General features: G+C 43.1%; 2 protein-coding genes across 4 annotated transcripts in view; both read right to left on the bottom strand.

The window, feature by feature from the left end:
- CDCA7 (cell division cycle associated 7) overlaps positions 1–1306 on the bottom strand; it is a 13677-nt gene extending 12371 nt beyond the window's left edge. The window contains exon 1 of the mRNA XM_057363670.1: positions 514–1306. The gene's annotated coding sequence lies outside the window, so the exon portion shown is untranslated. The remainder of the gene's footprint in view (positions 1–513) is intronic.
- Positions 1307–4519: 3213 nt separating this feature from the next.
- MAP3K20 (mitogen-activated protein kinase kinase kinase 20) overlaps positions 4520–22658 on the bottom strand; it is an 89541-nt gene continuing 71402 nt past the window's right edge. The window contains exons 16-21 of one of the 3 annotated variants that reach the window (XM_057363665.1): positions 22548–22640; positions 11813–11929; positions 10192–10266; positions 9024–9174; positions 7476–7516; positions 7156–7395 (exon numbers count right to left, since the gene is read on the bottom strand). In XM_057363665.1, the coding sequence (XP_057219648.1) occupies positions 7225–7395; positions 7476–7516; positions 9024–9174; positions 10192–10266; positions 11813–11929; positions 22548–22640 (648 nt within the window). In that variant the 3' untranslated portion in view covers positions 7156–7224. Of the gene's footprint in view, positions 7517–9023; positions 9175–10191; positions 10267–11812; positions 11930–22547; positions 22641–22658 lie in introns of all 3 variants that reach the window. The other 2 variants (XM_057363664.1, XM_057363663.1) reach the window with 2 other exon arrangements.

Raw genomic sequence — 22658 nt, 5'->3', positions numbered from 1 at the left:
CACTGACCTTGGTGTCTGCATTCCCTCACATACTTCTCAGCCTCCTCCACTGGCAAAGCTACTGTATCCCCCACCTTTGTTTTGATTTCTTCTTAAATAKGTTTTCACAGAGGCGTAACCACCATCTCCARTTKGCCCAGGTTTGGTCAGTGGCATGTCCATCATCCTCAGAGCSAASAGCAAYTRGCTCTGCTGGACATRGTGGAGGCCTCCAGAAGCTTCTCACAGGAGCTATCTTTTTGGGCCCCCCACTTCCAAAAACTGGGCCAAGCAAAATCAACACAATACCATAATATAAACAACATAACAAAAGATTCTTACAGAATATACCACAGCACAACAGTTACTCAGTAACAGGCCATACTTACTTAAGTATCTCAAGTATTTAGTAATCTAGGAGAGCAGCATTCATAGTACATTGGCCACAGCATATTCACTCTCACACGGATCAAAGGAGTACACACAAGGTATATATATTTGAAAAATTCCTTCTGAATTCAGCAAAGTACTCACATCAGATGCCTTTGCATCTTCTCAACGGGCAAAGGGTTGAGGCTTGAGGAGTGGGGGTAGCCCAGGCTCCAYTGTTGGCAATCAGTGGTGGTCCCCCAACTATGGCAAATGTGAGAGTTTGCTGGCTGTGAGAGACCCCWGTCGGGGAGGTGCTGGTCACAGGTAGCTGCTGTCCAGAAGGGCTCAAAGGGTCTCAGGACTGCTCTTTATAGGGCCACAAAAGAGTTGACTTTAGTCATAATAATTTTCCATCCTGGCCACAATTTARGTCAATAATTTTCTTTGAAAGTCTGGTAACAAAAAATGTTGTCCCACTTGGGCTGTTATTCAGGCAASAAAAATCAGTTTTCAAGGCTGTTTGTTAAAAACAGCCTTAACTAGAAAGCATAAGCTCCTGGGAGCAGACAGTGTTTCTGATAAGCTCAAGAGGAGCYTAGCCCTTGTGGTCTTTGTCAAGGCCAAGGCTTAATGAGTATTTCTGAGATCACAGTATGGCCCAAGTGTGGGGATGGACCTCCACACCTGCCTAAAATAGCATCTGGATACATTAGTTAATGTTAATGTTAATCTAGTATTTATTGTGATGAGACTTGCACAATGGCACATATTTATAAATGCAAGCATTTAAACGGAAAGGGACAGTTTGGATTCTCACGGCCACAATGCCACACATATCTTAGCACCAGGGAAAAGAATAGGATTGCAGCCACTAATGACAGTAATTAAAAATTTCTGTGAGAGCTGTCCAATCACCTCTTCATCTGAGCAAATTATAGTGTGTTATTGAAACCATTAGTACAATAAAATGAAGCTAAAAACATTTTGCATTAAAATAATCAGACATTGATTTATGATGTAAATTGTAAATTGTAATTGTAAATTGTAAAATGTAAATTGTAAATCGGTAACCTATAACGCACATTAATTGTTTTTCTTTCTCCTGTAAGGTGTGTTTCTTGAAAAGATCTGATCAAGCATATCTATTTGTTCACATGTCACCCTCCAGTGGCTCACACTACTATACAAGACATAATAAGGTGTATAATCAGGTAACCTGATATTGATTACAATCCAGAAAGGACACACTTGTTCTAATATAAAAGCAGGAGGATAACCACTTTTGGAGATTTAATTATAGGTAGACCTCTACATGTTTGCTGGCCATGAATTTTTATGGGGTATTTTTAAATGTAAATAATTCAACACTGTGCTCTGATAGGTAGAATCAGATTTTKTGAAATAAATACAGGTTTAAATATTTAACATGTACAATCAGTTCATAGCAAGACCAACTGTACCAGCTCTAGAAAACAGCTCCACAATTAAATTAGTATATTTTTGCTTTTGTTCTCTCTCCAAGGAGAAATAGATTTTCTCCTTTTAATTTAACAGGTTTGTATCTCCTTGCACAATTTTCTTCGCTGTAATTTTCTTGTTAGTAAAGGTTGGGTGCAAATGCATCCTGCATGTTGAATTGAAGGTGATCATAYTGGGTCTGATATATCTGATATATGTTTCTTTAACACCAACTGGCAAGACCACAAAAATTGAAAGAGAAGAAAAACCAAAAGAATAATACAAATCAGTGACAGAAAAAGTGCTGTTGATCTGCATTCATTGGTGCACTAAGAGAATGGCTGAAGTGTGGTCAGTTTTGTTATAAACCTTAATGATTATTCCAATTATAAGTCATAGCAGATCATTTGGAGCCCATTATAATGCCAGAGCATTATAATACACATTATGGGAGTGTAATTACAATGGTCATTTGAGTATCCTGTAGCCATACCACAAAATGCATAGCAAAAAATGTTGATGGAAAGTAGCTGGTTTTGATATGCAGCAGCCACTTTTAAAAGCTCAAGATCCCAGCCCTTTCATTGCAGGGCTTTGATTTGTATTTCCCTTTGAAAATTACATTTAGTCACATCATAAAGAAATCATTTACGAAATGTTCTGCAAATGTATAGTTGTGGGAAACAGAAGGTTATCGGGAAATAATCAAAAATACTTTCTGCAGTGTGTTTTTTTGCACTTTTATATAAGCTTTGCCACTGCCTTTTTGCAAACGTTGATTTGCTTTGCCTCTACAAGCCTTCAGCAAGATGTGGCTACTGGGAGAGRACGGGAGTGGGAGGACAGGTGGTGGCACAACCTTCTCCTCAGGGATCTCTCTCCCCAGGCAGCTCTCTCAGGAGGGAGGAAGTGAGCGGGACAAGGAGAAGGCGCCCCTCAGAAAAAAAGGAGCTGCACAGCCCCAGATCGCCTTTCTCCCAGGCCACTGCCTGCCAGCGCCATTCCTCTGTCCTCTGAGCTGCTATCTCAAATGCCCTGTATTTATGTGTACTCAAACGTGATCTTGGCAGACCATCATTAGTGCTATTGCCATAATAAACTTCTCCTCTCTAACCTCTAACTTTTTGCAACAAACTGGCTTGAACTGCTAAGCACTGGCAATTCATTAGATAAGAATATTATGTAAAAACCCTTCTATGGTGGACACATATATAGAAAATAATTGTCAGATGTAATTTTCAGAAGTAGCACAGCTATTTGATTCCRTTTAGTGACACAAGATGCCAGGAGGTCTCTCAGTTTGGAGTTTTTCCACAGTTACATAAGTCACTGCCCGTCTTTCCCAGCCTAAAGTAATAATGATAATTATTATTATTATGTCAAAGTGCATTCTCTAGCCCAATCAAAAAAATCAATTGGTATATTTGATGCATAGTCCAATGTTCTTGGCAGCAAGTCTGCAAGATACACAAAGTCTAAAATCATGTGGGGCTTGCTCTTAAGCAGCATTGGCTGAGCTAGAGAGCAGGACAGAGGTGAGRGGTGCCCTGGCTTTGAGCAAGGAAACCTCTGCTCCTTAAATCAGCTGAGCAAGTTGCCAGATTGTGGTCAGACATGGCCAGCTGCTAGAAGATAATCCGTGGGAGCAGATAAAATAGAAAAATAAAATTGCAGTAGCCAGTTTTTTTCTTAAAAAAGTAAACCATGTCCAAAAGCACCCATCCCCATTTCACAGCAAGAAAGCAGGTTCTCATGGGGCACTAGCTCAGTCATGGCAGTGCGGGGGGAGGCACAAATAGGCACTTTACCCTCCCAGCAGAACAGGGACTGTGTTTGCTTTGCCTAGCATTTCATGGGAATGAACCCTACCTGTGAACCCCAGCCCTGCAAACCACAGTTCCTGAGAGCAGGACAGTGCCCTCTCCACTGGCATGGCATCACTGAGAGCAGGGTGCACATGGGGAGACAGAGGGGCCCTGGCACCCCCCTGCTGAAGGCTGAAAAAAATTGAACCACATTGTTGGCAGAAAAAGAAAGAAATCTTTTGGTTTATGCCATGAAGACATCAGCTGTGGAGGTAAAGCCTGTAAAGTATCTGAGTTTGTAAACATTCTCTCAATTGGATGCAAATACTCACTCGCCTTGGATGTCCAGTTCTGAATTTGCCTTCATGAGGTCTCTGCTATTTTTCATCTTCCATTCCACAGGCATCTCAGAGCTCRCTTCGTACAATTCAGAGCATTTTAAACCCTGGAAGAGGAAAATGCAGGTACCTTTTGGGGATTAAGAAGACATCAACATCCATGCATGGAGATATGAAGCCCAAGAGAAAGAAAAGCCAGGAAACCAAGGGGCAGCTCTACAGCAGTGGCATTTTGTGCCACTTGCAGAGTCAGCCATGGAGGGAGGGTGTAGCAGTTGCAGCACTGCCAAGGATTTGTGTGTGGATGGAGGGCAGTGTTTCCAGCTCCTGGCRTGCCAATCCAGACACACTGGTACTTAAACATGGTTGGCTTGAACAGGCTTGCAAGAAAACCCTGAGTGAACATAGCCTGGCTCCTTTCCAGAGAGCATTTCTTGAGGTGTAGCCGGCCAAGACAGTCTGATTTCACACATTGAAGTGCATGGTCTTCTAGCTGAATGTTCATAAAACATGAAAAAAAAAAAAGGCTCAGCTTTGTAAAATACTGGGAGTTGTGTGAAAATGTAAGTACATTTTTATTTGTAATGAATTAACACCAAGATAGGTAGTAGCCACATTAAAAGTGGTAAAAACAAGATGGAAAACTAGATCTTGCCGGGAATTTTTTTGTAAGTTTACTCACTGTTGCTTTAACCAGCAATGCTGGTGCAGCAAAAGGATTTCTAATCAGTCACTAATGCATGATTGTTTAATTTTAATAGGCATGATCAATACCATCCGCTCCTTCTTTAAATGCTAATGAACACTTTAATACAACAGATGTGGACAAACAGTACATTGCAGATTAAAATTAGGCACAGCATTAAATAGCTTACAAACAGCAGCGGAATCCTGCTGGACATCTTGACAAACAACCACAGGCAGCTGATAAATCTTGAATTGCCATCACCAGCCCACAGTGTCTCAGACTTGTACAGCTACACCACCATGCTGATCAACCAGAAGAGAAAGGTGCCCTTCCAAACTCTTCCAATTTCTTTCTTAGGATTTGTGTAGGCCCTACTGTGATTCCTGAGATGCATRTCCAAATTTTAATAACATGAGCACATTTCTAGCAACTACTCTCAGTTGCTTATATTAGCTTATACTAGCTTATATTCTCCAGCCCATTTTGGTCATGGAAAGAAATGTCAGGGAATGATCCCCAACCTAGACAAAATCCCAGCCTCCTGCTAAGTTGTGACAGAGAAACATCCAGTGCTAGATTGTCTGTGTCCCCCCAAATCTCAGTAAACCAGGGCCAGAAGCTGGATTACTAGCTTTCAGCCAGTTTAAAGCCACAAGAAAATGGCAAACTTTGTTGCAGCTGAATTCACTTCAAGGTAAAGCTTCAGTTTTTTCTGCTCTTAAGTGTTATCAGAGGAAAAGGCACTTGCATGACAGARATCCAGTTCCTGACATCTGGTGTCATTTGTGTCTTGCTCCACTGGTTTTGGTGGACCATGTCCTGAATTAATGAAATGTGACTCCCAGTTCACTCTGGTAGGTATTGGAAACTCACCACAGGGCTCAGGCCTCACTGGGGCTGGTGGCAGTCAGAGGAAGGAGAGCTGAACGTACCCCCAGGAGTGATCTTTGTGTGGAGCATGGAACTGACATGTCCTTTAGAAGGTCCAGTGCCAGGGCTATGGTGATACCCCCTCACCCTTACAGGTGATGTGGCAGCAGCTCTGCTGGCATCACTCACAAAGGTGTGCCAGCGAGCACCACCTGGGATGGATGGTGTRCAGCACCCTGTTCAAAGGCATCTCTAATTTACAGTTCCTTGGCTTTCAGAGGGTGCCATGCATTGCTTTGGGTTCAGCTKCCTTTATCTGTTTCTTCTTTTTATTCTCTCTTGCATCTTGTGAGACCCAAAATTTTTTTCTCCTTTTTAATTGTGTGAAATCAACTYGGAGTGAAAAGGCCACGAAGAAACTTTCTGACGCCAACTGAGTCTAAGCTGTGTCTTTATTCTCAGCAGAGCTAAAGACCACATTAATCAGAAACTTTSCTGACCTTGTCTTTACTACCTGAAGACTGAAAGACAAAAGCGACACAGTCTGGTCACATTTAAAAATTCAATTAAAAAATACCAGCTGCACAGGGATAAACATTATCATGGATCTCAGTGGGGCTAGTCGTAACTATGATAAAGGTAATGCCTTTTTCTCAGTTATTTTTATTTTTTCCCCCAAAAGAATAAAGCCTAGTTTTTGATTCTCCTTCTGATTAAGACAACTGTGTATGTGACAGTGTGCTCAGTGGTGTCAGGTAGCTAGTGTTGGGGCTTTTAATAAGGAACAAAGTAAGAAATTCCTGAGAAGGGATGCCAAGATGAAACTGGAGAAATGAAGCTACTGAAGTGGCCCCGAAGAAAAATGTCCCCGGATCCCTTTTCTTCAGACTATGCTGGTCTGATAAAAATACTGTCTCTTTCTATGGCCCTGGCAGAAGCAGACCAGACAAGGAGTGAGGAGACCCTGCTCAGAGCCAGATTCGGCATCTAGAAGCAAAGTGGTGAGGAGAGAGGAAACAGCACAACTTCCCTAAGGATGAAACAGAGAGCCTTTCATTTTGGCACCTGGCTGTGCCTTACGGATTTTATTTTTTAAATATTAAGCAAATGGGTGGATATCCAGTCAGCTGGGAACGCGAGCAGCCGAACRGAGGAGAGAAAACCAAATGGAATCCCTTGGTGCTGACAGTGACAGGAGGAGAGGTGGCAGCTCTCCCTGTCCACTGGCAGGCCCCAGCCAGGCGAGTACCGGCTTTGGTGCAGCACATTAAATAGGAGCAGGCATCTCTTCTCTAGGTTGAACGTTCAGATAAATAAAGGGYCAAATTCCTCTCAGAACATCCTCCGGCCCCGCCAGCTCCCCCTGGCTCTCTCCTTTCCCGGCTTGCCGGCAGCCTGTCTGTGGGGTTTCCTTGCGTGCTGCACCTTTATCCACCCGCCCTCGCTGGCTCTGCTCTCCCCTTCGCCCCTCCTGGGCTCGCTCTCTCCCTGTGGGGGCATGCCAGGGATGGGCTGCGGAGGGGTGCGGGGGTACCTGCGGTGCTGCGAGGCCGGCGGGGCCGCTGGCAGAGAAGTCCTGCTGGGTCTTCCCGAGTGCCGAGGGGGCACGGGGGAGCCGGTCCCGCTGCGCCGCCCGTCCGAGGAGCTGCGGGAGGCAGCGCTGTGCGAGGCGTTCCTGCCTTTGCCGGCAGACCTGTCCCTCTCCGAAGGGGTGTCAGAGGCCGTGCTGGAGGCGCTGCTGCCTTTTGAGTTCAAGTGCAGATTCGAAAGGTTTCTCATCAAACTTTGTGACAGGGGAGAGGAATTCCTCGAGTGGCTGATGGAGGTGAACTGGTGAGTGACGGGAGCGCGGGTCCTCCTGACGGCAGCGGCGTACGAGTCCTGGCTGTGAAGGTAGGGCAGGTAGTGGGTGACCGTGGTGGGGCTGTGGGGGTGGCCGTGCTGCAGAGAAATGGCTTTTGCTACCTGGTGCATGCGCAGCGTCTGCATCCACTGACTGTCAGTGCCTGGCAGGGAAATGGAAACAGAGTCAGCTTTCTGTGAATCGACGGAAAACCACTCTCAGCCTTACCAAAGCTGTGCGGTTAGGGACCAGGGTTTCTCTCGGAAGAACCTCAAACYACCCTTTCCCTCCCAGCCTTGCAGCAGTCCTCGGTTTGAGTATGTTCAGTGTTATGGTTGAACACTATGTGAGGCCTTTAAAATAGCAAGTGATACAAATATTTCTGATACTACTGCAGATTATGGAGCTTAGACTAGAAGACATTTACTGAACCATCCACTTGGCTCTTCAGATGGGTTCCCACTCCCAAGTGCCTCCTGGTCTTTTTAATACAACCTGGTTGTACACATGCTTTGTGATATTTTTGGCAAACTCATTGGATTTCTCAGAGCTTTCATAACAAAAGAGCCTGGAGACCTCCGGAGCAGGCACAGAGGTCACGCCAAGGTACCAGTACTGCTGCAGCATTGCCTTCCAGCTGCCTCTCTCCCACCTGGCACAGTCGTGCTGTTTGCAGCCCAGCACAGAGAGGAAGCAGAGCAGAGCCAGAGCAAAGCCCAGCTGTAGCAGCCACAATCACCTCCTCTGGCTCCAATTTCTTTTCGAACTGCTACCCACCAMAAAAACAGGAGCTACTTCAGTTGTTGCTGCTACAAATTCAGAATTCAAACCACTTTGCATCCAGCTTCATGCAGAAAACCAGCTCTGTGCATAGAAAAGCCAGTGAGGCATCAGGCTTCAGCCAGGCTGGCTCAGACAGTGCTTAACTGTGAGCAACTCAGGGTATTACAGTTCCCTCTACACCGACTGTCATAGCCCTGGGGTCGTAACAAAAGTTGTAGCTTTCAGAGATCAGACTGAAGTGGTTTTGAAAGTCAGTCCTGTGGTTTCCATGAAAGCCTTTAGCAAATACAATAGCATTAAATTTTCCATTTGAACTGCAGGGGCTGCCTGGTTTGCTACTTTGTGGGTAGAGCAGAGATGAGGAACTCCTCTTATCCGAGGCCACAGCTCTGGCCAAAGACCCATGGGGAGCAGCTAAAATCATTTTGCTCTGGAGAGATTTGAATGATTTGTCCTTAAAGATTGCTAATATCATTCCAACAGGAAGGCATAACCCTCGCTGCCTCTCGCTGGAACACGGCATTGACTGTTGGGAGTTTTGTGGGACTGGAGAGGGGCTTTGTCCTCATTAGGATTGCTCCTGTTAAAATGTAATGGATGATCTCTTCCATTCCTCTTTCCCCAGACTTTGTTTGAATCCAAAGAGATTTAAATCACTTCAACTTATTGTCAAGTATGTCAAAAGGGAACCATCTTTCCTATTATAGTGTGAGTGTGACACTGACACAGCTCAGTGAGATAGCTTCGCCTGCACTAAGATAYGAACCTTCAGCACACCTGCAGGTGACACCAAGCTGAGTGGGTGATTGACATGCATTGCCTTTTTGCTGTTCTCCCCATATGTGCCCTGCCCATGTCAGCAACCAAGTTCACACGTGCTGATTTACCTGAGTCAGATCTGCTCCGTGAATTCCCCTCTGAGTTGGGGAGCGAGGTCTGTATCATGAGCTGAACTGCYTCAACCTCGTCCTGTGCTTTCACCTTGCTCCAGCAGATAGCTTGGATGTGCCTCGTGCTYTTGGGAGCTCTAACATCACTCTGCTCAGGAAGGACACAACAAGTGCGAGGATGTAACAACACACAACACACTAAGATCCCTGATGAGGGAACTTCCACTACTGCCTGGGCGGCAGCAGTGTTWTCAATACAGTCTGTTTTGAAAAACCACTTAGCTAGTTCTCAAATATTTTTAGACTCTAGATAATTTTGGCTGGTACTTTGTGATTATGCTAAAAATGTGGTAGTGAATAACTGCTTCAGTTCTTGTATCCTGTGGAGGAAAGATCTGAAGATCTTCCTCTACAAACACAAAGATACATTTTACTAGTTCTATTAATGTGAGCATCAAATGTGCACTGCTTTCTGCTAAAAGAGGTAGAACTAAGCAGGTAGTTTCACAGGGGACTCCAACAWTTTTTTTTCAGTATAAAGATCTTCAGTTTGCTGTTAAAGGCCTATRACTCCTGTGAGAAACTTTAGCCTGGAAGAAAACTACTTCTTCACTTCTGAGACAAACAAGTAAGGTCCAGGATTTCCCTGTCTCTCCATCACTGCCTGAATCCTCGTTCAGGACAAACCTGGAATCTCATTTATTAAGCTTCTTCTGACAGACAGAGTTGGTCTTTGAAATATCACTGTAAGTAACTGCAAACTCTTTTTACAAAGCTAATTTCTATCACATCAAATGGGTTTCATTTTATCTATTCTTGATTTTGCATTTTCTTTTTTCTCCTGTTGCTTCTCTGCTGTCCTAATTAGCACTTTATTTAAAAGATAAAAACCAGCCACTTGAACTAATGCAAACAACACTGACCATTACATTTCAAGCAAAAGGAGCTTTMATACTTGATAAGAAGAGCCATCCCAGGCAGCAGTCTGAGGTCATTGTCTCTGTAAACTTCATTCAGCTTTTGCTCTGAACTTTAGAYTTTACAATTAATTATAGGCTGCTGAGACTTGATTAGAGGATATAACAAAGGTAGAGRATGTTATTTCCACACCCCCTGTGTAGGTTTTATCTTGGATAAACTATTTTATTTGTTTCTTAGAGCTTACCTCATATGTAACAACACATTCTACMGACTGGTGTTCTTCTATGCCCACAATCCACTTCTCCATTACAAATGGTGGCTGAAAAAAACATAGTGGGAGTTTTATAAGGTGCTCTTCATCTCCTGATTTATTTATAAAACACCCAAGAGATATTTACAATATTTGCCTTTTTTCATTCGTTCCTATATTGTTAATATCAATGCTTTTCTTGAAACTTCATGAAACAAAGCAATACATTTTTTAAATATTTACTTCCTTGTTTTCAAAATGAAACTGAGATGACATTTCCACATATATCACACAGCAGATGAGATAACATGGAATATTTTCACAGGGGCATAAACCTTTTCAAATTGTGCATGTACACTTTTTCTTCTGCTAGATTTACAGAGGAAAGCAAGAACAARTATCTAGACATTCTCAGCAATATTCCTTGACAAATACAAAAATGTTGAAGCATGTGAAAAKTTATTGTTACTGTATCTAGTTGTTAGTTTATTTAATGTTAAGTCTTTTTCTTTAAAGGAAAAATTGAAATGTCCAAGATTAAAATTAAACAGATAATAATAATAATAATAATAATAATAATAATAATAATAATAATAATAATAATAATAATAATAATAATAATAATCCCATTTCTGATTTGTTTCAGAAATCACTAATTATAAAAATGGTATTAGCATAAATGAAATATTAGAATCTTTTTTGACAAATACAGCTACATCACATTTTCCTTAAAATTCTGACTGTTGACAATCTGCTTTTTATTTTTTTTCTTAAAAAAAAAACAAACCTAAAGATTTCCCCCCCCAGTTTTACCCCAGAAATTCACAGTTAAAAGCACTCAAGAGTTTGGATATTTTTACCAGTGCACATTAGAGCAGCATTCTAATTGGCAATCAAGCTGTATATTTTGTCAGTTAGAAATTTATTTTGTTAGCTATTACCAAGTGGAGCATATTAACAAAAACAAGCAATTAAAATAAGACCTAACAAAATTCCCTCTGTATTAACAGAACTTCTGTTGCTTAGGAAAAAGCAGTCTAAATGCTTACTGGTAAATATTTACAGGCAGGTTYTGAAATAAGGCAAAATGACCAGTGACAGTCAAGTGCAGATATTCAGTGTTGTACTCTCTACAATGGGTTTCAGCCTTTGCAATCCACTGTTGCATGAGAGAGTTTTAGAACCATATAAAAGTTCTAAAATCATGCCAAAAAAAAGAGAGAGAGACAGAGAGAGAAAACCCACAAAACCCCCCAGAATTTYACATGAAGTTTCTGTAACATTTAAATCAGTTTCTTCTCTTGAAAAATAAAGCAAATGTTTGAAAATTCTTTTCTTTAAAAAGGGTAAGAAATTCAGAGGGTATAACATGGAATTAAAACAAGAAAACATAAATTAGCTCCTTCTCTTATTTGTCTATTGTTAACATTGTCAGCTTTAAGGAGAACTAAAATACCAAACTCCTATTATGATACAATTCTATTTAAAATGTGCATTTTATTTAAAAGCTGTCAAGAGATTGAGCTTCTTGMAAGCACAAAAGTCGACTGCTGTGGTATTTTAATGTCTTTGTTTGATATCCGTGAATTCATGAAAGCTTTAAGGCTGTAAATACCTTTGTCATCTTTAAAATCTCTACATCAGGTAGGTTAGTGTTGAATGTCACATCTTTTATGTAGGTTATTGCAATTTCATCCCCGTCCATCTCCATGTACATTTTCCATTTACAATCCTATGAATAATAAAAAAAAGAATGCTGGATTGTTAGAATACAGATAGGAAAAGACYCCCCAACAACAAAACCCAAAATGACACAAAACTGAAAGCCGAAACAACACAAAATCTAATCCTCAATATATGAAGGGGAAAAATAACCCAATGAGAAAGTTAAGGGACATACAAATATTTGTAGCACAAGTGTTGGTACTGGAAAACGCCTTGGTWGTCTTGTTTGCTCTTCTCTCAGCTCACCCTGCGAGGCAGCTGCCACTCTGACAGGCCTGGATGTTTTCCAAGGTGTGGTGTCCCCAAATAGCCTCACCTGGACAGACAGACTGCTGGAGTACATGGCCTGGGAGCTCTGCACACCCTGGGGCAGTGGAGGGACAGGGCAGTGGTGGGAGCCATCACTTGGGGTCACAGTTCATGCCGGCACCCAGCCCCAAGGATATTGTCCCAGTGAAGCCAGGAACAAATGACCAGAGGGTCTGTGCAACACCTYCAAGACAATTGCTCAAATAACGGGCAAAAGGACGAGCTGGTTATCACAGCTCAGTTATTTCAGATACTGAGAGCCCAGCAAGGCACTGGGAATCCTCAACTCCTGCTCRCCTCCAACTGCAATATTAATTATAAACAAGCTCAGCTTAGCAAATAATCACAGTGAGTCCAATAAACCAAAGTAATAAAAGGTATGCTTAAATAATGCCCTGAGTTAAACAGGGGGCCGACATCCCACACTTTGCAGGTGTGAGCTCRCAGAAGGTGACAGCTGGCATCCTGCAGGACATCCCACAAGGGCTGAGTGCTGGAGTTGGTGTCTGTGGCCAGAAAGGCTACCAGTGGGGACAGGAGCCCGCCTGTCCACGGTACAAACCAGCCAACCTTTTCTGGTCAGCCCAGCAGGTGCTTTGGGGATGAGATAATGTGCAGTGCACTGAGCTCCTCTAAAAATCCTGGTCCCCTGAGGGACCACAGGGCTACAGTGAAGCAGTGTCTCCATCTTCATGCAGGAAACAGGGAACCTTCCCTTCACAGAGACGGGAGCTCCCCCAGATATGCCAGGGGTTCAGTAGGGTCTGTGTCTGCCATCGGTAAGACAGGTGTGGGCTCAGCACTCACAGGAGGCAGTCTTCACTTTGGTTTTGCTCAGAAAATGCAAAATCTTTCAGTGGAGACTGATGTACACTTAGGGCCACTTGCTTGGGTAAGCAGTTACTTGCACAGAAAAATACACAGCAGCTAAAAAAGTATCTGTTCTCACAYGTGATTATCTGCTGGTGTTTGCACCTGCATCTCTCCTAAATGCAAAGCAGGAGCTCAGCCCTCAGAAGTCATCACACATTTAATTGGCAATGCCAAGACAAAAGAAAACTGAAATATAATAATTTCCACCTTCAACAAGAAATTACGTTTATGACRGCATTAGGCCTCGTGTGTCCATCTGTCCCCATTGAAAGCTTCCACATTTTACAGGCAGGGAGGGCATGTGAGCTGGTTTTCACACTGTCCTGGTGCAAGTTTAAGTGATGGGAACTGCAGTTCAATGATCAGGRCACCATCCAAGACTCAGAGGCACAAAGTTCAGTTTCCAGTTCTGCTGCTGGCTTCCTGTGCAACCCCATCAGGTGTCAAAATCACTCTGTGCTTCCATTTCCTAATCAAGGACTGTATCTCTTCGCTGTCTCTTTTCTGCCCTGCTTTTTGCATTTGTGAGCTGACCCAGGGTAACACCTGTCCTGTCCCAGGCAGGTTCAGCATTGTGCACCAGCCCCGACATCGGCTGAGGAGGGCCCGTGCTTTGAAACAGAACAGCAACAGCAAAGCCAGGTGTCTCTGACTCCTCCTCATCTCTCCAACGGTGCTCCTCTCCCTGCACACTACGTTCTTGTTCCCAGACATTTTTGCAGGACATTCATGCTACTGCAAATCAAACCTGAGGTTACAGACAAGGTGCTTGATGATGACATTTGTAAGTTTTACAAAAACACCTGAGCCAATAAAAGAAAAAAAATCTACATGAAGTACTATCCTCCAGTTAGTTCAGCACCTCTCCTGGCACTCTGAGTAGTATCAGAGCCAAGCACCTGAGAGATGGAGCTGCACCTGGTGCCAGGGCTCCCACGCCCTCCTGACTCTGGATTTTGTGCTGTTCACTCACATTTCCTTGCAGCCTAGATCTGACAAATATGATSTAGAGAAAAGTCTGACAAGCTGTGTACATCCAGGTCTGGCAGGCAATGGGCACTGCCACTGCCCATTCCCTTGCTGGACCCACCATGCAGGCAGGATCCCTCTCTGTGTGGTCAAAATCAGGCTGCCCCATGCAGGGGTGGATGAGTGACCCTGCACAAACACTGCCTTTCCCAGCTTTGGGCTGCATCTTCAGGGAAACACCCCCTGTCCTGTCCCTCAAATCCAATCCCCAAATCTTTGGTCCTCCTTGGAGCCCTCTCCAGCTACACTGCACAGATACCAAATGGCAAGATACCAGACTAGGATACCCACTCTGGTCCCTTAAAAATGCATGTCTCATTTTATTTGAAAGGAGCTGAAAGGTTTTCATTCCGTGGTATTATAAGATCATTACTGGAAAGGGGAAAGAGAGAATGAGAGAGAGAGAGAGAGAGAGAGAGAGAGAGAGAGCAGAGGAGAGCAAGAGGAAAGAAAGGGAAGGACATGGGAGAAAAGAAGAAATTGTATAAGGGAGAGCAGGGCAGGCAGGCAGGCAGGAAGGAARGAAGGAAGGAAGGAARGWAAGTGACTTTAGAATCAAGACACTTAGCAAATATCTAAGGTAAGTAGGTGGTCACTTGTTTAACAAACCTGGGGACCATTTTGTTCAACCACACAATAAATAATGCAAGATTTGTGTGCTGCAGAAAGAAAGGGACACATTTCCYTGTTTTCCAATGGAGTTCCAGCTTCTTATAATAGGAGAGGGATCCTCATCTACTTAACAAAAAATTTCTCTAGAAAAACCAACCATATAAATTTCAATTCTTTGATGAACTGTAGCCGTAAGATTTTTTGGATTAAAACTACATTTAGTGCCAGGCATATGTGGAAAAATAATTTGGAAATGGCTTGTTCAAAGTATCTGGTTGATAGATATGCCTATACAAGTTTTTCAAAGAGACTTCCCTTGTCACCCAAGCATTAAAATACCTCCCAATATCTACCTTCTTGCTTTTGATCTAAATAAAAAAATTTCAGCTTTTTGTTTTAAAAAATTATCTAGTTTCAGAACTGAAAGGCACAAGCAGCAAAACTTTTTGTTAAAACATTTCCRAATAACTCTTTGACAAAGCCAATAAATCAACAACCTCTGAAAATTACTGYAGAAAAGCAAATCACACATGTATTTGAGCTGCTTCTCCTCAGCTTCGAAACAGAAAGTAAGAACACTTTAAAAAATAAGTCTCCAGCTTACTGTGGTGACAATACTCCTTTAACCCCATATGCGTTTATGTCTGCAAAAAAAACCTGAAAGGGAAATGAAAAAGATCAGGCACAGGCTCTAAACAGCAAATACATATCCTGCAACAACAGTTTAAAACCTTCGCTAGGGAGGCACTTCATTTTTCAAGGGGGCCCAAATCAAGGATTCATTTCAAAATCAGTGGTTGCAATAAACTTTTCTGTTTTTTTAAAGATTGAAATAAAAATGGAAATGGCATTGTAGCAGGTAACTGGATATTAGAAAAAAAGTAAGATGTAGCGTAAGATGAAACAAATATGAAAAAAATTTGGCCATGCTGATACTAAAAGTAGTAGCATGTTGATGATTTAGGTCCCCAGAAGCTCCTTTACATTCTTAGCCATTATCTATCTCAGCTGCTGAAACCTGCTGTTTTAAAGGCATTAGAGTTGGACATCTAGTGACAGCACTTGGGTTATTTATCATTATGTATCACCCTGCTACACTATATTTTATTATACTGGATTTAAAGGAAGATAACACAACTATGGTTAATTTGCTTCTCTTCTTTATATATATAGTGTCATGACCCACCACAGCTTTGTCCCATGAGATATTTTTAACCAAAAAGAAATCCACAAGAAACTCTCCCTAAAAATTCCATTAATAACCTCTTGTAGCATATATAGGTTGCAGGGTCTGGAACTAAGAATGTTTTAATCTCTTCAGCAAAACAATGTCTCATAATGATGTACAGGACTATTGCTGCACTGATGAAGAATCATACATAATTCAGCACCTTTCACTTGGCACCACTGTGATATCCTCATTAGCAGTGGCTCACAGTGGCTGTCAGATGGTGTCCATGCGAATGCAGGCATTATATTGTCTTTGAGATGTGCAGCTGCTTCCATGACACTGCCAGTATATAAAAACATGACGCCAGTTTGTTTTATTTAGTGCTAAACCTTCCAGTTTGTAAAAACAAGGCTGACACAGAGCCTGACATGAGGCAGTGAAAATAATTAGCTCTCATTTTCTCAGCCTCCTATTTCCTTCTCCCCGCTGTGTTCTCTTTCCACTAAACCACCACATGTCAGTCGAAATGGGAGGCAATTAGTGGGCTCATTTCAGTCCCCACAACTGTGCTGAAAAGAAAGTATTTATGATGGCACAATGAACAGCTGAAAGATTAAATAACATTTGCCTTTTGAAAAGAAAATGACTTCTAGCTAAATGGGCAATTTTTGATTATTCTCAAACAAGCTTAGAGTAGTTGGTTTTTAAAATACAAGAAAGGAAAATGAGTCATTTTTAGGTGAAAGAATCAAATAAAACTTGACACAGTAATGCAAATAACTGATGTTTTATTGCAAAATATGTAAATGTGTTATACCCTTAACAATGGCTGGTGTCTCAGGTCAGGGCAGGCTGCTGCCAGCCAGGCTCCAGCAAGAGAAGGTGGCTCCACCGCCGGTTTTGTTTCAGCTGTGCAGGCAGAAAAAAAGAGGGGCGGAGGGGAGGCCTTGCGAGAGAGATGGTCTTAAAATGTACAGAAACAAAGCAAGCGGAAGATATATTTATGTTATCAGTTGCCTGGGTGCCTCCTCCGAGCCAGAGCCCTTATCCTGTGCAAGGCAACAGGCACTGACAGGCTGCAGCTTCGCCTGGAGAAGCACGAGGCCCTTCAACACGTGCACAGACCAACCAGCAGCACCAAAAATGCCGTCCCCTGACGCGCCCTTCGCTAACACCAGCGCCGTGCTGGGAGCTCTGCGCACGACAGCGGCACACAATGGCAAATACCAGGCACCCCGACACACTGGGGGCTGCTGCCCCAACAACAGGGGCTTGCAACAGGCAAGGCAGAGCTCAGTGACACCCCAGCATTTACCCAAAGCTGCCCTTGCCGTGTGATCAGAAGCAAATGGGGGTGTTGCAGTCGCAGGCATCACCCACAAGAGCAGCCTGCTTGCCACAGCAGCATCGTAAAGATGGAAGCGGGAAAAACATGAGTCCCTTCCCTGATGGCTGCTTGGGTACCCTCCTGTACTGTCCTCCAGCAGCATTTCCTGCAGATCACTTGTGGGAACAATGTGCTGGAGCCGTGAGGACACCCCATCCCCTCTGCAGCACATGGAGGTGACTGCTCACACTCTGGGGCTTGCAGCTCTGCAGGACATAGGGAACAAGGGTACACAGGAGCTCAGGGAAGGCATGGCAGGGCCACTGGGYATGTTCTGCACGTGCTGGGAACAAAGACTCCCAGGCTTTTGTCTGGAGAGCACATGCCAAGCCTACAGACCACTGGGAACCTGTCTGTGCTTGTGCAGACATAGCTGTGTCCAAGGCTGTATGTGAGAGAGAATGTGTGTAAGGCAGCAAGTTAATTCTGTGGCCAAGATATAGAAAAATACCTTTAGATTAAGAAGTCTAGATAGTWAAGTGAGCAAAATACCTGGCTGGAAAGTCTGTATGTCTCTTCAGGGCTATAGTATAATTTCTGATGGAAATCCCAGGTCTAGCACTGCCTACACAAGGAATTTTAAAGGTCTTGTCTCCAGTTTGATCTCAGTAACACAGGGGTGTTACAGCYGGAGCAATCCCAGTGGAGAAGATGGAGTTATATCAGCTCCACCTCATGCAAAAACAATACACGGTCCTGAAAAGATACTTTGAAAGAAAATACCAGGAGCTCAGATCACCTGCACTGATCCACCTTCTTGACAGACTRCATTAATCCATTCTTAATGGTGGTGGCAATATTTTCATGTGGCTGTGGTTTTATTTTACAGAATAGGTAATTTTTTGTGTCCCTTTACTGACTACTTGTATCTATTAGTCTTAAGTAGTGAAAGCATTGTGCTTTGAGGTGGAATTAAAGAGAGAGGATTTAGAAGATGACATTTTGAGATATAGATAAATAACCCCAYGTTAGAAAGTCAAGGTACCTGTGATTACTGTGCAAAGGAAGGGTCAGATAAAACCAATTCCTTCTCCAGTTTTACTTACTGAAGTGGGTTAAAATACCTATGGAGCATGGAGAAYATCTATTATTGAAAAACTGTCAAACGGAAGTTTTTAGACCTTGGCTCTGTGGAGTAGAACAAGCAGCAGAAACAGTCTCATGCACTTGTGAAACTGCATTCCAGTTGCAACAATTTCAGTAATTTTAGCTTTTTCTTATACTGTCTGCATTTTGCCAGCCTGGTCTTCTCCATATGAAGAGTTGGTCACAGTGCCTCTTTCAAGTAGCCTTAATTTGAATATTAACTTTTGCACTACACATTTAAATAATAGCATTAAAATATATCTCAGTTTGGATATTCAAGGCTAGAAAATAGTTCACACAGATGGTTTTGAAGAGGTTCTGCTCCTTACCTTGTCAGATGGAGAGAGAGGTAACTGGGGAAAAAAATAAGGCAAAATTGTGAGCCAGCTTCAAGGCTTTGTGTTTGGATATAGGTCAAATTGTGCCACCCTYGGTAAAAAATGAAAACATTCAATGGCATAGTGAAATCTGCCCTTTTGAGGACCAAAACTAAAGAATGCATCAAGAAGGCAAAAAGACTGTAAGGCATGCTTCTCAAGGGGTTTGGTGATTCATCAGTGCAGAGCCGACATAGCTCAAGACACCTTTCCCTGATTGGGAAATTTTAATGAGCCATCTAGGATGAGAAAGCCATTGAAAATTCCCCCTGCAGTCCTGCAAATCAGCTCAAGCCACAACTGCCAGGGTTCGTTGTTTTACTCTCCATCTTGGAGTTAATTGGTGGTTCCCTGCTTTTTTCTTTTTAATTTGTGGGGAAAAAAAAAGTCTAAATCTATCACCTTTCAGCTCAKTGGGAATTGTGTACAGAAAGGTCATGAAAAGGCAGTGAATGGAAGTAACCACATAACTCGAACTACAAGAGTTGGAAAAGAAACCTCTAAAAACCAGGTTAGCTTTGCAGTGCTCACTCCTGATGCATTCAGAGAGCACAAAGGTCAACTGAGCTTTTATTGCCTCCAAAGATGCAGCTAAAAAAGGAAGGAAACTGTAATGAAATGACTGCATCTGTCAGCTGGTGGAAACCAACATAATCCCACTACAAGATGCAGTATAAATTGGATAAAAAATACAGGGCTGGTAAAGCTGTTTCTGGGAAGTCAATCTTTCATTCAGCCTATAGAAAAGGCTGAACATTCAAATGCAGTCCTGAAGCTTATCCAGCAGGATCCTTGCTAAAAGGCACTGTCATTCCCAAGGCCCTGAAGTTTCTTCCTACTGATGAAGAAAGGTTTGCTGGCTGTGCTGGTGGGGCACAGCGGAGTGCCTGGGAGAGCATATCTATGCCCTGAGGAGCCRTCTCCACACCACAGATGATGCTGTGCCCTTCCCAGCCAAACACCTCTGAATTAACCGGCACCCCTGAAACAGTTTCTGGGTACTGGACCAATTAACCAGCACTTTGGTATCTGGTGGCATTGCTGTACATCATGATGCACTCCAGGGCTGTGCCCACTCCAGAGCTTTACTTTGGATCAGGAGGCTTTTGTCTTACATGTCCATCCTGTCCCATGCTTGGGCGGAGCCCCCTCCAATGACATGGATGGGCTTGCTTCCAGATGCACACACCAGAAGATTCACTACAGTAACAGAACTCAGCCCAGCAGAGCAGCACAGAGCCAGCCTGGTGTAAAACCTCCCAGCATGACCTGTTGTCCTATCAGAGCCCTTTTTGCTGCATGGCACCTCCTCCCAGATGAGCCTAATAACCTTCCTTGCTGTACACACGTCTGGCAGCCTACACATCACCCAGGGAAAGCAAACCTACAATGCGTAAATCAGATTTGAGCTYATTGCCTCTTTTTCCTCATGACTAAAATAGGAGAAATGCTTCTTAGCTAGACAACTGGTTAGAGGGACTGATTAGTGTAAAGTTCCTTTGAGAAATTTATTTTTAAACTGATGTAGGCCAGCTTTTTAGCTATAAAGATGCTGGAAGGTATGATCCCAAGTGCTTCTGCTGACCCAGTTTTGCAGGAACAGGCATCACTCTTTTACAAAAATGGGATAATAAAAGAAATCAAAACCCTTCGATCCTGGTTTACTCTCTATTTCCAGTTCATTTTGGAACAAACCTAGATGGCAGCAGTAGCTGACTCAAAGCAGCCTCTAGGAGTGCTAGAAGATTGTACCCAGAGGTTTTCAAAGAAGCAAGCTAGCCTTTCCCTATCCTGTATGTACCACACCAGCCTTTGTTAGTGTTATGTTTAATGCAAATTACTTGCCCACGTTGGCCTTTGCATCCTGCCTAAAAGCTCATATGATCTACTCCTTCCGGTCCACTTTTTCAAACTGGCTCCACTGCAACATCTTTAAAGGTAGGTACAAATTAATGTGCAGATCTCAGACGGGTACTTCCAGCCCAGACATACTCAGGTGACAAATTGTGCATTCCCTGGAACAGCATCACTAAGCATACAGGGTGCTGCAGCAAGGCAGCTGACAGGGAGGCATGCCTGGCATGCAACCACAGCTTCAGAGGGAATGGCTTTCATAGAAAAGAGCCCCACAGCAYCACAGAACAAACAGGACCAATTAGGAGCTCACAGGGAAGTCAGAACCAAATAAAAAAGTTTGTCAGAAACCTGCAGAGATTATGTCAACCCTACACAAGTCCATTGAATTAACTCTGCCCTCTCCATAGACTTTGCATACAGTCTCATTTGCACATTTTGCTGTCATGGCTAAGACATCTACTTGTCTTTGAACTTCAGGATGTCTTGGTACAACATGAACTTCTCTCCAGTGCTCAGAGGTGTATTTGTTCCTTCTCTTGCTCTTTCTTGGGRATGGTTGCCCACCTCCCTGCATTATGGCTCACAACCCATATTGGAAATGGAAGGGAGATACAAGGTATTTCATGGATGGTTAGCTCCTTGAAGAGTTAGTTGCACATGGGAGAGAAAAATGCACACCTACAAAAAAGCAGCTGTACAGCTGCATAAGCAACATGCATTCGAGAACACTGAGACAGTCTAAGTAATTCACATAGTGATAAAGAAGATTTTTATAGGAAAAAGAAGTACTTAGGATGAAAGAAACAAACTAAAAAAGGAAATCTCCAGACAAAAAGCTTTTTCAAATTGATGAAATTATTTCAGTACRAGTACAAGTTCCTACTAAGTTCAAACCTAAATGCTTTCTCTGCAAGCACCACCAAGTACAGAAATCAAGAGACTTCTGCAAACAATGTGCCCTGAAAGGGAAGCAGTCAGATAACACAAGATGAAAGTCAGCCTCCCACAAGTTTAGGGTGGACACAGAATGCAGATTTATCACATACAAAAGGAAACAAATCCTGCTGTCACAACCCCTGACTCTAGCTCAGAAATGCTTTGCACACCATTTCCACATAGATGATTAATTCTAAAACCCTTGAACTCAGAGTCCATGGCAAGCTAAACAAAGAAAACAAAAAGCATGGGACAAACCTCACTCTTGAGAAAAAACAATGTGGTAGAAATCCTTTGCTGGAGCATCTGGAGTCATCAACGCTCCTGTTACACAGGGTGTAACCAGAGATCCTTGAACCAGCTCGGCTTGGAGCTGAGGTCTGATCAGGATGTGGCACGCTGGCAATTGCCTTTTACAGCTGATGCACAGCAGTTTTGTGCCATGTGCTGTCACCATCCCTTCCTCCCTCCCTAGTAGCATGAGGGCACACAGTCACCACCATGACCAGTCCYACCCTGCCCAGCCAGCAGCCATGAATACCATGTGTTTTCCAAACTCCACTTGGTTGCATAAAACAGCCATCTCCTTTCTGCTGAGACAAAGGCAAGTCTGTCCACCAACATCACGYGCATGCCACAGCTCAACTGTCAGTGGGGATTTTTTAATAAATCGCYTATTATTTCACACCCATTGGGATAAAAGGAACAAAATGAAATCCCAAATTACAAAAATTACAGTTTAAAAAATTGTTCACAAGGAAACAAAAGCTTTCAGCCAAAACTTTCTGTGCCACTCTTTTCTTTCTTTCCTGTTCTAGAACACGGGTCCTCATCACCAATGCTGCCCCATTTGCCACCTTGACATTCAGTCAGCACTTTCCAAAACAAGAATATTCTCATGCCAATTTATCTTTTGTGTCCAGAAGAAACTGGACCCTCTGAGCAGACAGTGTTAACCAAACCAACTGATCCAGCACTCCCAGCTTACCTTTGGACCATTTCCCGGCTTCAGGTGATAACCAAACACAAGTTCAAGATTCACTACTTTCTCTATGCTTTCTTCAGCTCCACCTGCAGAATCCTGCCAAAAAACAGGCAA

This window comes from Malurus melanocephalus, unplaced genomic scaffold (genome assembly GCF_030028575.1).
Source record: "Malurus melanocephalus ecotype Western Australia unplaced genomic scaffold, MMel_1.1 scaffold_30, whole genome shotgun sequence".
Classification (NCBI taxonomy): domain Eukaryota; kingdom Metazoa; phylum Chordata; class Aves; order Passeriformes; family Maluridae; genus Malurus; species Malurus melanocephalus.
The sequence above is the reverse complement of the archived record's forward strand: the minus strand, read 5'-3'. Positions and strand labels throughout refer to the sequence as shown.